Below are 15,424 nucleotides of genomic sequence, written 5' to 3' on the forward strand. Positions count from 1 at the left end.
TAAAGATGGAGGGAAGTTAGACATGCCATAATGTTACAGCTGGGAGGAAGGGATGTTAGAACACAGAATGTCAGAGTGGGAAGTCTCTCCTCAGGTCATCTTGTGTGGCTCCTTCATTTTACACACATGCAAGCTAGGTGAAGTGCCATATTGAAGCTTAGTTAGTAGCAGAGCTAGGAAGGAACCCAGGTTACATGCTTTCTTTGAGCCATGCTTCTATTTAGGCCACATTTTCCTTAGTATCCTTTCTCGTGTAACTTGATTTGTATAACATGTTAAATCATGAAATGGTTAAGAGCTGTAAAACCTTAACAGGTTAGGGTCTACTACAAACTTGTGCCTTATTGATAAGTGTAATATGATCCATAACTGATAATGATAATAATAATAACATATGATAAAGGGAAATCTTAAAGCTCCACGAAAGTAATGTATTCTAGAAATGCATCCTGCAGGCTTTCTCAGGGCTGTGGGGCAATTGACTTTTTCCAGCTTCTCAGGGCTGCTGTTTGCATGTGTTTATTAGAGCCCTAGCTGCTTTCCTATTATAGACCCAGAAGGAGTCTGCATGCCATCATGTTCTTGGAACCTGCCCAAACCCTTTGGGATTGGATTCACTGCTCTGTGCTAATCAGGATACAATAAACCCACCTGGAGGTACCAAGGAGAGTCCTGAGGTTGTACAGAAGGGCCTCCCAGCTGGAGAGGGTTTTTTCCTCCAGTGTTACCTCACTCACCTGTTCTTGGTTTCACCGAAGCTTAAGCAAACAGATTGGGATTTTGAGGGGTGGTTAGAAAGTGTTTGAACTTAAACTGGTCCTGTTAGATGGGATGTAGGCTGTCATCAGGGTGGAGAGGGGTTTGGGAGCAATCAGGGCTGTAGGATGTGTGGTTTCTCAGCTTCAGCCCCTTGGCACAGGCTGAAGTCCCTGGGAATGGTAGAGCTTCTGCTCTCGTCAGCTCTTTTGTGGGGTGTTTGTCCCCTAGGGAAAGAGGAGCTGTAAAAACTGCTCTGACCCACACCTGCTTTCCTCCGGCTGATGAGGTGCCGTCTCCTACTCACCGGATCCAATTAAAGCTACTTGGCCGCTATTTCCTAATGAGGGAAAATGGAGGTTTAGGGCTGGAAAACTGCAAAGGCAGCACTCATGGCTCACTCCATTTCTGGGCTCAACACACTGCCTGGGAATTGGATTAACAAGACAGAAGAGTTGGCAGGGGGGGGGCAGGGCAGTGTGTGACAGCTGACAGATGAGGCTACACCTCAGTGGCCCTGGAAAAATAGTGGAAATAGTGGGGACTGGGGGGAGAGTGGGCAAAGTTTTCCAGTTGGGAGCTGGTGTTTACCAAGCAGCTTCTGTGTGCAACTAGAATATGTCTATCTGAACCTTCCTTGAGGTATTCGGAGTCCCACTGCTTGATGGTGTTCCCGCCCCCAACCCAGAGACATCTCTGCCCTTTACTCTCTTAGGATATTATAACCTTGGACATGCTCCTTCCTCCTAACTCTCCTAATCGATGTTCTAAGGTGCCTTCCAGCTTTAATTTAAACATTTTTTAAATCATTCTGCAATGTACTAAGTCTTCTATAATAACCTACTCTGGGGTCTCACCAGGCATGACCCTGGGTCCCTGAGGCTATGTCACTTGGGTCAAGTCATCAAGCATTTATTAAGCACCTTCTAGGTACCAGGCACTGTGCTAAGAAAGAAAGAAAGAGAAAAAAAAAGCAAAAGCAAGAACCAGCCCCTGGCCTCAGCTGGTGAGGGAGACAGCATGCAAATAACGATGTAAAAACAGGATGTGTGCAAGATAAGTTGGAGATAATCTCAGTGTAAAGGCCCTCTTTACGCCGGAGGAGGGCACTGGCCAAAAGACTTCTTGCTGAAGATGGAATTTAGCTAGGACTTGGAGGCCCAGGAAGCGAGGAGACAGAGAGTCCCCTGCTTAGGGGAGAGCCAGTGAGAATGCTGGAGTCAGGAGCACAGTGAGGCCAGTGTTGCAGTGCAGGAGAGGAGCCGGAGCAAAGGAACTGGCTCTCCTCTAGCTCCCCCATGCTACAAGAGAATGCAGATACAGGGAAGGCAGCAGCGCTGCTCACAAAGAACTGAGGGTCTAATGTGGGGGGAGAGGGAACAATACAACGAAGACACAAAGCCAGAGCGTGGAGCGATGGCAGGTTTGCTTCCAGACACCACAATGAAGCAAATACTCCAGTAAAGTCAGTCACACAAATATGGTGCTTTCCCCGTGCGTGTAGAAATTCTGTTTATTCTGTACTGTAGTCTATTAAGTGTGCAGTAGTGTTACGTCTAAGAAATAATGTAGGCGCCTTCATTCGAAAAATACTCCAGTGCTAAAAAATGCGAACCGTTATCTGAGCCTTCAGTGAGGCTTTCTGCTGGTGGAGGGAGGGTGTGCCTCACTGCTGATGGCAGCTCACTCATCAGGTTGATGGTTGCTGAAGGTTGGGGGAGCTCTGACAATTTCTTAAAATGAGACAACAATGACATTTGCTGCATTAACTCTTCTTTCACTTGAACACTTAGTGGTCATTGCAGGGTCATTAATTGGCCTAATTTAAATTCAGCCAGGTGGCACAGTGGTTAGAGTGCTGGGCCTGGAGTCTGGAACACTCATCCTTCTGACTTCAAATCTGACCTTAGACACTCACTGTGTGACCTGGGGCAAGTCACTTAATCCTGTTTGCCTCAGTTACCTCATCTGTAAAATGAGCTGGAGAAGGAAATGGCAAACCATTTCAGTATCTTAGCCAAAAAAACCCCAAATGGGGTCACAGAGAGTTGGACATGAGTGAAAAAACAACCCAAAGTTTCAATATTATTGTCTCAGGGAATAGGGAGGCCCAAGGAGAGGGAGAGAGATGGGGAACAGCTGGTTGGTGGAGCAGTCAGAACACACTCAACATTTATGGATTTAGTTCACCGTCATACATGAGTGTTATATGGTCTGTGGTAACCCAGACAATTACAGTACTAACATCAACGATCACAGATCACCATGATAGGTGTACTAATAATAATAAAAAAGTGAAAATATTGCAGAAATGACCAAAATGTGACGCAAAGTCTGCTATTAGAAAATAGGTGCTAATAGACTTGCTCAACACGAGGTTGCCACAAACCTTCAAGTTATAAAAATTGCAGTGTCTGCAAAGTACAATAAAGCAAAGCACAACAAAATGAGGTATACCTGCATTAGAATCTGTACAATGGAAGTTTGAAATACACACACATGCACACACGCAGACACACACACGCAAGCACACACACACAGACACACACACACATGCACACACACACACCCAGGTGGTTTAGAAGTTGTTGTGCTTGTCCATCATTCTCCAAGAGGACGACAGCATCAGGGAGATGATGACATGGCTTGCTGTTGCCTTTGATTTGAGTGAGGGAGGACTGTGCCAGGTTGTCAGCCTCACTTTCTCCTACAGAACCAAATGGGTCCAGTGGCCAGATGTCCATCAGGATGACTCACTAGCAGTTGAGGGGATTTAGGAGATGCTTCCCGCAGACAGTGGTGCCTGAACGGCATCTTTAAGGAAAGTAGGGACATTGAAGCAGTGGTAACTAAGGGACGTTTTCCAGGCCTGGGGGATGGCCAGTGCAAAGGCACTGAAATGAAAAATGGTGCATTGTGTGAGTAACACAGGAAACACACTACATTGGATCCCATAGCATAGAAGGAGTAATGAATGCCCACCGAGCCTGGGAAGATAGATTGGGACTGGGTTGTGTAGGGCTGTACAAGCAAACCAGAGAAGTTTATGGTTTAACCTACAGACAATAAATAGGGAGCTGGTGGATCTGGTTGAATAGGAGAATCACGTGGTCAGATCTTCATATAAGGAAAATTACTTTGTAAGCAGTATGTAGAACAGACTGGAGTGGTGAAAGACTAGAGACATTTTGACCATTCAGGAGTCTGTTGCAATAATCTAGGGAAGACGTGAGGAGAACCCAAATTGAGATGATAGATGTGTTAGTGGAGAAGGACTTGGATACTACAGATGTTGTAAAGGGAGAAATGGCAAGATTTGACAATTAATTGGCTACATGGGGTGAAAGACAGTGAGGAGCCCCGCTTATGAATATGAGAGACCAGAAGGATGGAGTCCTTCAACCTTCAGGGATGTTTGGAAGAAGGAGAGACTTTGGTGGAAAGATGATGAATTCTGTTTTGGACATGTTGAGTTTGAGATATTTCTGGGATAACCAAACAGACTTTAAAAAAATCTTTTTTTAATTTAAATTTTTTCAATGAAAAAATTTCTACCCTTCTCTCCCTCCTTCCTTTCTGCCTCATTAAAAAAGAAAGAAAAACAAAACCTTTGAAACAAATATGCAGAGTCAAAACAAAACAAATTGCTACTATATTGGCCATGTCTAGGAAAAAAAGGCTCAGTCGGGACTCTGAATCTATTACCTCTGTTTCAGGAAATGGGTAGCATGTTTCATTATGAGTCTTCTGGACTTATGGTTGATCATGGTTTTGATTAGAGTTCTGAAGTCTTTCAAAGTTGCTATGTTTTTTTTCCCAATTTATTAATTTATTTTTAGTTTTCAATATTTAGTTCCATAGATTTTGAATTTTTCTCCCCCTCCCTCCCCACTGCTCCCTAAGACAGCATGAAATCTAATATAGGCTCTACACATACATTCCTATTAAACACATTTTCTCATTGGTTATGTTGCATAGAAGAATTATAATGAATGGGAGAAACCATGAGAAAGAAAAGAAAACAAAAAAGAAAATAGTCTGCTTTGCTCTGCATTCTGACTCCATAGTTCTTTCTCTGGATGTGGATGGCATTATCCATCATGACTCCTTTGGAATTGTTTTAGGTCCTTGCATTGCTGAGAAGGGCTAAGTCTATCAAAATCAGTCATCACATACTTTGGCTGTTACTGTCTACAATGTTCTCCCAGTTCTGCTCACTTCACTCAGCATCAGTTCATATAAGTTTTTCCATATTCTTCTGAAGTTTGCCTCTTCATCATTTCTTATAGCACAATAGTATTTCATTACATTCATATACCACAACTTGTTCAGCCATTCTCCAATTGATGGGCATCCCCTCAATTTCCAGTTCTTGGCCACAATAAAAAGAGCTGCTATAAATATTTTTGTACATGTGGATCCTTTTCTCATTTTTATGATCTCTTTGGGATATGGCCCTAGAAGTGGTATTGCTGGGTCAAAGGGTATGTACATTTTTATAGCCCTTTGGGCATAGTTCCAAATTGCTCTCCAGAATGGTTGGATCAGCTCACAATGAGCTCACACCAGCAATGAATTAGTGTTCCAACTTTCCCACATCTTCTTCAACATTTATCATTTTCCCATTTTGTCATGTTAGCCAATCTGATAGGTGTGATGTGGTACCTCAGAGTTGTTTTGATTTGCACCTCTCTAATCGATAGTGATTTAGAGCATTTTTTCATATAACTATAGATAGCTTTAATTTCTTGCTCTGAAAACTGCCTGTTCGTATCCTTTGGTCATTTATCAATTGGGGAATGACTTGTATCCTTGTAAAATTTGATTCAGTTCTCTATGTATTTTAGAAGTGAGACTTTTATCAGAGACACTGGTTGTAAAAATTCTTTCCCATTTTTCTACTTCCTAATCTTGGTTGCATTGGCTTTGTTTGTGCAAAAACTTTTCAGTTGAATGTAATCAAAATTATCCAAGTTGCATTTCATAATGTTCTCTATCTACTGTTCGGTCATAAATTCCTTCCATTCTCCATAAATCTGACAGATTAACTCTTCCTTGCTCCCTAATTTGTTTATAGTATTAGCCTCACAGTTGTTTGTTTTTACAGTGCTATTATTGTAGAAATTTACCAGTTCTGGTCACTTCACTCTGCATCAGTACATATAAGTCTTCCCATATTTCTCTGAAGACATCAACTTCATCTGAAGACATCAACTTCATCAGCACAATAGCATTCCACTAAATTCATATGCCACAATTTGCTTAATCATTTGTTAACTAATTAATACCCTACTTAGTTTCCATTTCTTTGCCATTACAGAGCTACTATAGATATTTTTGTACATATGGGTGTTTTTCCTCCTTCTTTGATATCTTTGGTGTCTTGACCTATTTATTAGTGATGTAGTAACTTCTTTTTTTTTGTTGGAGGGAAGAAGGCAGGACAGTTGGGCAACCCTTGCCCAAGGTCACGGGGCTAGTAAGTGTTAAGTGTCTGAGGCTGAATTTGAACTCATGTCCTCCTGAGTCCAGGGCCAGTGCTCTATTCACTGCTCCACCTGGCCACTCCAGAGGACAGTAACTTTTGAAGAACATGGTTCCAAATTGTTCTTCAGAATGGCTAGACCAGTCCACAGCCCCACCCACAATGCATTGATGTACCTGTTTTCCTACATCAACTCTAGCACTTGTGATTTTCCTTTTTTTGGCAACTTTGCCAACTTGATGGGTATCAGGCAGAACTTTAGAGTTAACTTTAATTTTTGTTTCTCCAGTATTAGTGATTTGGAACAATTTTTTCCATATGACTATTGATAGTTTGGATTTCTTCCTCTGAAAACTACATATTCATATTGTTTGACCATTTATCAATTTGGGAATTGCTCATATTCTTATACATTTGAATTTGTTTCTGCATCTCTTGGAAAGGGGACCATTATCAGAGAAACTGCTGCAACTCTTTCTCTCCCCTCCCCCCAGTTACCTGCTTAATTTCTGATTTTAGTTGCATTAATTTCCTGTGTTTGGAATCTTTGGGTTTATCAAACACTAGGCTGTTGGGCTCAATTTCTTAACCAGGATCAAAGCATTTTGATAATTACTGCTTCGTGGTATAGTTTGATATCTGGTACTGCTAAGCCTTCTTTCCTAGGAATGTTGGAGAAAGAGTAAGAGATGATATCAAAGAGATATTAAGTAATTGACGCACAGGGAGAGTTGTAGAAGTGACAATGGGAAGACAGGAGTATCAGCTTTCCCTTCCAGGACTTGAAGAAAACTCCATTAGACCCTCCTATCCATCCCTTAAAAGCTATTGTCCTTTTTTCCTCCTTTTCACAGCCCAGCTTCTTACTTTTTACTTCCTCCTCCCCTCCCCTTCCTTTCCCTTCTGCTTGCCTTTGCCTTGGCTGAATACAGAACCTTAGATGACCTTGAGCAGATACCTATCACTACCCAAATATCACAAGAGTAATGATGTTTGGGGGGTGGGGGAGTTTCTGGGGGGTAGCCTATGGTGTTTGGAGGCTCTTCCCTGAGACTATCCATTTTTTTTTGAATAATAGAGATGGTTAAAGAAGACTGAATTTGGGATCCTAGAGGAAGAAAGAGTCAGTCAAGGATGGAAAACATTGGTTGTCCCAAAAGACTCTCTTATGGTCCAGTCTGCTTGGAATTGGAACCCTTCTGCCTCACAATTTCCTGAATTATTTTACTTTCAGGGCCCTTCTGGCTGGTGGTGGCTTCTCCACATGGACCTATCGCCAAGGCTATGATGTCAGCATTCCTGTCTATAGCTCCTTGTCAGCTGAGGTGGACCTACCAGATAGAGGACCAGGGTAAGGTGTTCCCCACCCAACCTGATCAGTGAGGCACAGCATAGGCAATGCACCTAGCCAGAGCCCTGTCCCCTTCTTCCCTATGTGTCTTATTTCAATAATATAAGAAGACTTGGCGATCTGGAAACAGTTTTACTTCTACTTATAGGCTGGTTATTAGGGCCTGGGGGTTGGTAATGAAGGGAACAGACCACATCATGACTTGGTGTGGGGTCTAATGGAATTAAGGGATGTAATGGAAAGCATACCGGATTTGGAGTCAGAAGGCCTGGGGTTGAGGCCAACTTCAGCCACTTAGCTACCAGCATGGCCAGAGCAATCTGTCCCGTCTCTTGGCCCATGGTTTCCTCATCTGTAAAATAAGGGGATGGGAGAAGATCACTTCCCCTTCTGAGCCCTGTGATTCTTTCTTGTTGTTTCCCCTTTGAGTGCCTCAGTTTACCTATATGTAAAATGAAGAATTGGCCTAGGAGAGACAACATAGGTGAATGGTCTAAAGTTGGAGTCTTCTTTCAGTTTGAGCAAATTACTTAACCTCTCTTAGCTCTGAGGTCATGTATATAACATGGCTGAGTAAACTTTGAAGTGCTACATATATGTGCCAGCCATCACAGTAATGTTATTCTCTCAGATACCTGGGAACTTTACATTCTAAATTCCTATTTATCCTGTGACTCTTCTTCGTAGGCAGAAGGAAGGGAGGGTTGTAGCTGGTGGGAGGGGTGCCACGTGCTGGTTGCCTGACAGTTCTCTGCCACTGAGCCCAGTCTCCCTTTGCCCTCAGAGCTTACACCTCTGTCCTGGTCTCTTCCTCTTCCTCTGTCCCTTGACAGAGGCAAGGATGCTCTCATTTGGGGGGATAGGGATGGAAGTGTTTTCGATTTGTTGCACTTTGTGAGAATTACTTCTTGGGGGTGTTTCCCACATTTCTTGAGATATGCATAGGGGTGGTCAGACCATTGTCTTTTTTTTTCTTTTTGGAGGGCAGAAGGTAGGGGTTAAGTGACTTGACCAAGTTCACATGGTTAATAAGTGTTAAGTGTCTGAGGCTGGATTTGAACTCAGGTCCTCCTGACTCCATGGCTGGTGTTCTATTCACTGAGCCACCTAACTTCCCCCTTTTTTTATTTTCAATCTCCCCACCCTGCCTCCTTTTACCAGTTTTTCCCTAATAGGAACCTGTGTAAGATCACTATTACTAGTGTCTTGCAAGGTGTGTTGGCTTCAGGCAGGCTTTTGGTCATTTTTTCTTTAAAAGGAACTAAGTTAGGAGTTTATAGCTTTCACAAGTGGGAGTTCACATGATCTTTTTTTAAATTTAGAATTTGGACTATTGGGTGATTTATGGAAGCCACAACTGGTGATTTTCTTTCTTTCTTTTTCTAAAAGAAAAAGAAGACATATAATAAGACAAACCTATTCCCAGATTGTGTTTGTTAAAGATCTGTGCACCCCATAAGCTCAGGCAGTCCTGGGAGAAAGGGTAAGGTAACAGAAACAACATTAATTAAACTCTTACTCTGCAGGGGGGACTTTGGGGAGATGAGATATGGGGGAGACGTGAAGTTTAGCTAAGACAGCCTCCTTGCCCTTGTGGGGCTCATGGCTGGCATGAGGAGAAGACCCAGGCACAGTGGCGCATGGGATGTGGCCATCACCTAGTCCAATTTTCTCATTTTACTGCTAAAGAAACTGAGGCCCTCTAATTTTGACTTTAACCTACGTTTGTGCAGGTAATACACAGCAGATCTGGATTCCTGTCTGTATCCTCTGACTCCACCCCAAGGAGCATCCCTGTGAACACTGTCTCTGTTGCATTGGGTTTTAATTTATCTTGTTACATGTTTTCCAGTTTCATTTGGATCTGTTTGGGGTGGCCCTTGGGAACATTGCAGGCTGCTGATGTTAGAGGCCTCTGTACTCCACCATACTGTGTGATCAGCACATTGTACAGCTCTATTTAAAAATAAATGCACACCTGAGTGAGAGGGAGGAGAAGAGGTAGCATGTACTTAGGACTTTGAGAGGTGATAGGCAGAGAAGGTTTCATTTTTGTCTTTGTGTGTCCACTGTTTAGCCTAGTGCCTCTCTCACAGTAGGCGCTTGTTGAATGTCCAGTGAATGAAGTAAGGTTTCACTAAATGGGGGTGGGCCAAAGCAAGGTGGCTGAGAGGGGAGTCCAGCTGGGTTAGCACTTAGAAGGCAGCAAAATGTGCTCAGTTTGGAAAGGTAAGGGGGTTATCAGATTGTGGAAAGCCTTGAATGCCAGGTAAGTAAGTCATTGGGATGGTTTGATGCTTTTCTTTGTTCATATGAGAATATTTAAATTGAAGGGGATAATGCTAAGGGGGAGATGGTGGGAGTGGGTGGATAGAAATTGACTAGATGATTGTGATATAAATGACCTCCTGAATCCCCACTTGGCTTCTGTGCAGTGAAGTCCAGCCAAACCCTCTCCCCAGCCTTTGCTTATGATTTAGTGGAAGGATGAAATCAGTTTTTGGCCTTAATCCCGTTTGGGTCACTCCCAGAAAATTCTAATGATGATGACAGTCAAACTTAGATATGAAGGGGAGTGATTTCATCGGTGGGGTAGAATTTGGAGCCTGAGGCCCAGCTCCAGTGTTGACCAGTCCTGTGACGCAGCAAACCTCTTCACGTCTCAGCCTCAGCTGCCTAATTCATCAATGGCCAGAGCGTCCTTGGCATTCTCCACCTCATGAGGCTTTTGGGAGAAGCGTACTTTATCAGCCTGCAAGTGATATACTGACATGTGTGTTCATGACTGGCCTTCTGACCAGTGTCACCCTTTAGAAACTGCTTTCCTCTCAAAGAAATGGAGAAGGAGGTAGTGCAAGTGTGGTTATCCCCATTTTACAGGAGGGGAAAATAAGGCTCAGGGCTGTGACTTGCTGTGGGTCCCAGAGGAACCCCAGCTCCTTTCTGTTAGATTCAGGTGCCAAGGATCTGCTTCCTAACGTGCCTCCGTTTAATTGGCCTCCTCAGAAGCAATTCCATTGATTCAGCCATGTGACTTCATGGCGTGTTAGGGCAGGGAGTGTAGCCCTCTTGTGCTGGCCTCTTTGAGACAGAAGTTGAAGCGCTATTGGTTTCATTTCGTTCTTCCCTCAGAACGGCCACACCTTTCATGGAATTGGCCCAGTTTGTGGGGCACGTTGTGCTTTTAGTTATTTACTTGTGCCCAGTCAGCGTGGCTGGGCCAAAGACGAATCCATCCTTCTAGGTCATCTCTAGGGGAAGTGCTGACTTTACAATCCTCCTAGCCCTGTTTGGAGGGCCACTGCTTCTCTTCAGGAGGGTGGAGAGGCCTTTGACTGTGGGAACCAGGGCTCTGCCCCTCTACTGCCAGGCCAACTCTGAACACCCTCTCATACACCTGGGGAGGGAAATCAGGCTTGTGGCAGTGTTCCTAATGAAGCTAAATGCTTAGTAGCTCTTTTAAAATAAAAGTACCAAGAATGGTATCATTTTATTTTGTTAATCAGCAAGTGGTCCATTCCAATGTGATTTTCAAGCTCCCTCTAGGGGTATAGGATTTAAAGCTACAATGGACCCTTAAGGCCATTGGATCCCCTCTGCCTCATTTTATAGCTAAAGAGACCGAAGCCAAGAGACATGAGGTGACTTCGCGGTCAGTTTAGACAAGTCCTAAGCCGTGATTTGAACATGGGTCTTCTGACTCCAAGTCCTGTGTTCTTTCCACTAGATTCTTGGGAGCTTTTCCTGTTGCCTTGACTTACCTTGTGACCTCTAGCTAATCTGGCCTCTTATAATACTTTTCTCCCCATATACATGTCAAGGGAGGTACTATTTCATATTGCTTTGAATTGAAATTGATATGGTAGCTGAGTGCTTCGTGTATTTGCATTTACTTATCACCTTGTCCTCCCTTTGAAGAACGGGAGGAATCCAATCCTGTTCTCAGAAGGTGAAAGTAAGGCCCCCTGAGCTACATGAGAGAGGCAGCATATTGTGGTAGCAGGAGGAGCCAGGAGCCGAGGGTGAGAACCTGTCCCGGCCCTTGTTACCGGGGTGAACCTGGACAAGCCATGCAGTCTGCTAAATGGGCTACTCCAAGTCTTCATCTGATAGGCCATTTCAAAAGGATCTTTTACTGAGGAACTAAGGAAAAAGCATAAACTCCTACCCCCAACAGTAACTTAATATCTACGATACTGGCATTTTGTTCTTATGTAACTCAGTCTCCATAGATTGATGTGTTTGGCAGAAGTCTGGGTGACACATCCCCCTTGTCCCTTTCTCTGACCTTAGTCCTTTCTGGGGTAGATTTGGATTGGGACTTTGGCTCAGTTTGGTGGGACCCTCAAACTTTCTCAGAACCATCCTTGAAGTACCATTTTTGGGCATGGATCCACTTGTGGACCTGTGTTTTGTCCTCTCTACTGCTTTATAATGTGATATGGCATATTCTAGTTACTTATATATCTTACTCCTGACTGAGCTATAAGCTCCATAAGGGCAGGGACTATTTCTTATTTCAACTTTGCACCTCAGCATCGAACAGTAGACTTTGTATGCAGTGGGTGCTTAATAAATATTGTGAAATATATGCATGAACAGAAAGTGAAATATGGCCAGAATTCCCAACTAAAGCAAGGGGAAGCTTGTTCCATGACAGATATTTTAAAGGAGAACGCTCTTTGCTCTGTCTAACTTCAAAGACTTTCTAGGCCTGCCTAGAGCATCTGCCTGAGGCCTTCCATTCACTTTGATCTCTTCCTCTCAGCCCCAGGAGGTATTTTCTTCTGTCATCGCAGATGGCTCTTCATCCTGAGTACCGCTCAGACCTGGAGGCCCTCCAAGCCAAGCATGGGGAGTCGGTGCTGGTCCTGGAGAAGTGCACCAATCTCTCCGAGGGTGTCCTTTCCACACGCAAGCGATGCCACAAGGACCAGGTCTTTGATTACCCCCAAATCCTGCAGGTCAGTACTGTTCCCTGCCTGTTTCTTACCACATGAAAGTAGGTGAAGTCTGATGTAGGAACATGGTGTGGCATAGCTCCTCGCTCCCCAATATGCTCCAGACTGTATTTAGAGATCTGACACCTTATGTTTGTAAGGGAAGGGCCACAGACAGTGTGCTGAGTTTGGAGGCCTGAGGATCTTGAGGACAATCTTAGCTCTGTTCCTTATTATCCCTGTCACCTTGGGCAAGTCACTTAATCTTTCTTTGTCTTTGTTTTTTCATCTCTAAGATGAATGAATAGGGAAGCGTTCAGTGATTTATAACTGGCCTTCCAAATCTAAGGCTTATGGTCCTGTGACTCAGCGCTAAATAAGGCCATCCCAGCACCACAGGCCAGATCAGCAGCGTTGAAAAGAAGCCATTTCAGTATGGGAGGGACACATGTTTAGCTTACTCCTGATGCCTTGAGACCAGTCCAGAGTTCGAGTGTTCTTAGACTTGCCAGCTTGAAGGACATGAACAGTGAGTGACCTTTGCTGCTTCCCTCCCAGGGAAAGGTGGGCACTACTTGCATGACCCCTCTATACTAGTATGGATTCCTCACCTCAGTTGAATGAGTGGCGCTTCCAACCTCCAGAGGCCTAACAGCAGCATCTGCTCCTCTGGGGATGTTTTTATAGGCAAGATGTTTAGCATTCCTTGGGTGTGGGGGCAGGGAAAGGAGAACTCTGAAACCCTCATCCAAAGAGAACAATTGAGTTTTGTTCACTTAGCTACTTGAAATGCAGACAGGCTTGCCCAAGGAGAGCTCTCGAGGAGATGGGGTACTTTTTTGAAATCCAAAGAGAGCTGACCCATGCTGAGATTGTTAAAATACTTTCCCTCACAAAGCAGGGCATCTCCCTCTGGAATGTCTAGCTGATAACAGCAGTGATGTGAGCAGATGTATTTATAGTAACCTTTGTCTAGACAGGAAAAACGGTTATCAGCATGTGTGTCCACATCTGGCTGGCTTTCTCTCCAGGCCAGATTGGGCCTTTCCACCTGCCACTAGAAGATGCCGTGACTCATTTTCTTCTTAGAACTGTGTGTCTCTCTCATTTGTCTTTAGAAGAGTCTAGAATATTGGGTTTTCCCTATAGTTCTCTTTTAGCTCTTTCTACTTGCCTTAGAGCACTTCAAAATAATTTTTTATCTTTTGGGGAAGTGGGAGAAGGCATAGGGAGAAAGTGGGCGTTTGGAGTTTCAGGGTCTCCTCCTGGTCTGCTTCTCCTGGTGCAGCCACGTATATCATCTACATTTCTTGTTTCCATCCACACCAGGTGGAAAAGTTAGACCTAGTACCTGAGTAAGTGATCTTTTAAAAAAATGTTGGAGTGTGTGTGTGTTTACCTTATTGGTAAACATGATTGGATATGTTTACCTTAGTTTCCAGCTAAATGCAGAATGAGCCTTAATGAGTTTACCAGTATTTTGTCCCTTCAAATACACTAGGTAAGTGGACTTCCTGGAAGGCTTAAGTGAATCATTTTTCCTCTGTTCTCTTGGTGAACTGGAGCCCATCCTGGCTGCTTCAGTGTTCCCATGAGGTGCTGAAAAAAGAGTCTTAATCCTGTCAGCATCTTTTCCCTCCATCCCCACCCTTCCCAGGGTAAGTTTTCTGTTTGTTACTTTTGAAATCTGCTGTGGAGATTTTCACAACAGCTCTCCACACATCTGAAAACAGATAGGATCTGCCAACATCATTCCTCATCTTTCACTGGCAATTGTATCTTCTTCTGGCAACTGTAGATGTTACTTAGGAGACTGTTAGGTGTGTAGGAACCTTGGATTACTCTCAGTGCTTATGCGGAGTGGAAGTAGCCAGACTTGAGACTTGTCAGAAGATGCACTGATTGTGAACTGACCATCAGACCTTAGCCTTTGAAGGGGCCTCAGAAGTCAGTTCCTCCACCTCCCATTCTACTCATCCATCTTCTCCGCAGCATCCTTTTGCTGGAAACATCTGGTGACATGGAGCTTACTATTTCACAAGACAGCTCACTTAATTTTTGAACCACTCTAGTTACCAGAAAATTCTTTCACATATTAAACTGAATTTTGATTCTTTGCAACTTCTAGTCCTAGCTCCATTTCCCTGGAGACTGAAAAAGTTTCATTTTTTTTCCAAATGACAGTCCTGAAGAAACCTGAGAGTGACTGTCCTCCACCCTTGTCATCTCTTTCCCAGGCTAAACGTTGTCCAGTTCATTAACTTTTCCTCCATCATCTTAGCAACTCTGCATTTTGTTCATATGCCTCTTCAGTTGTGGCATTCAGAACTTAAACTCTAAGGATGATCAGGGGAGTATTAAGTACGAGACTCTCCGAGTTGGAAATGACTGTAGAGGTCATTTGTGCTAGTCTGTGCTTGGACAGAAATCTCTAGAGTATCACCAGCAAGGGTCATGCAGACTGCCACAAGCCCTCCTAGGATGGGAATTCCTTCCTTCCTCAAGAGTCCATTCTACTTTTAAAGATGAAGCGGAGATCTTCTTAATGCAGCTTCTACACATTGGTCCTAGCTCTGCTCATCAGTCATGCGAAGTAAGTCTAATTCTTCATCTGTGGACAGCTCTTCCGATGTTTGTGGTCAGTTTTGTCTTTCTCCTCTGCTCTCAGTTCCTTAGCTCCCCTCTTAATCCTTCTTTTCCAGGTTACAATCCCTACCTGCTACTTTAGTTGATCCTCATGTGGCATGGTTTTCAGCCCCCTTGTCATTCGGGGTTCCCCAAAGCTGGATATTCTCCAGTTTATCAGTATCCTTCCAAAAATATAGTACTTGGAATGGAGCAGCATTCCAGGTGTGGTCGGACCAGGAGGGAGGACTTCCTTTGTTTTGAGCT

The 15,424-nt window shown here is 43.8% G+C and overlaps 1 protein-coding gene across 1 annotated transcript in view; it reads left to right on the forward strand.

Annotated features, from left to right (window-relative positions):
- The window catches only part of EXT2 (exostosin glycosyltransferase 2), a 190,243-nt gene that overhangs the window by 22,415 nt on the left and 152,404 nt on the right, over nucleotides 1-15,424 (forward strand). The window contains exons 4-5 of the mRNA XM_069091461.1: nucleotides 7,476-7,592; nucleotides 12,361-12,556. Coding sequence (XP_068947562.1) covers nucleotides 7,476-7,592; nucleotides 12,361-12,556 — 313 coding nt within the window. The remainder of the gene's footprint in view (nucleotides 1-7,475; nucleotides 7,593-12,360; nucleotides 12,557-15,424) is intronic.

Source organism: Petaurus breviceps, unplaced genomic scaffold, assembly GCF_028583685.1.
Source record: "Petaurus breviceps papuanus isolate PSGF00001 unplaced genomic scaffold, PetGlider_PUasm1.0 188, whole genome shotgun sequence".
NCBI lineage: Eukaryota > Metazoa > Chordata > Mammalia > Diprotodontia > Petauridae > Petaurus > Petaurus breviceps.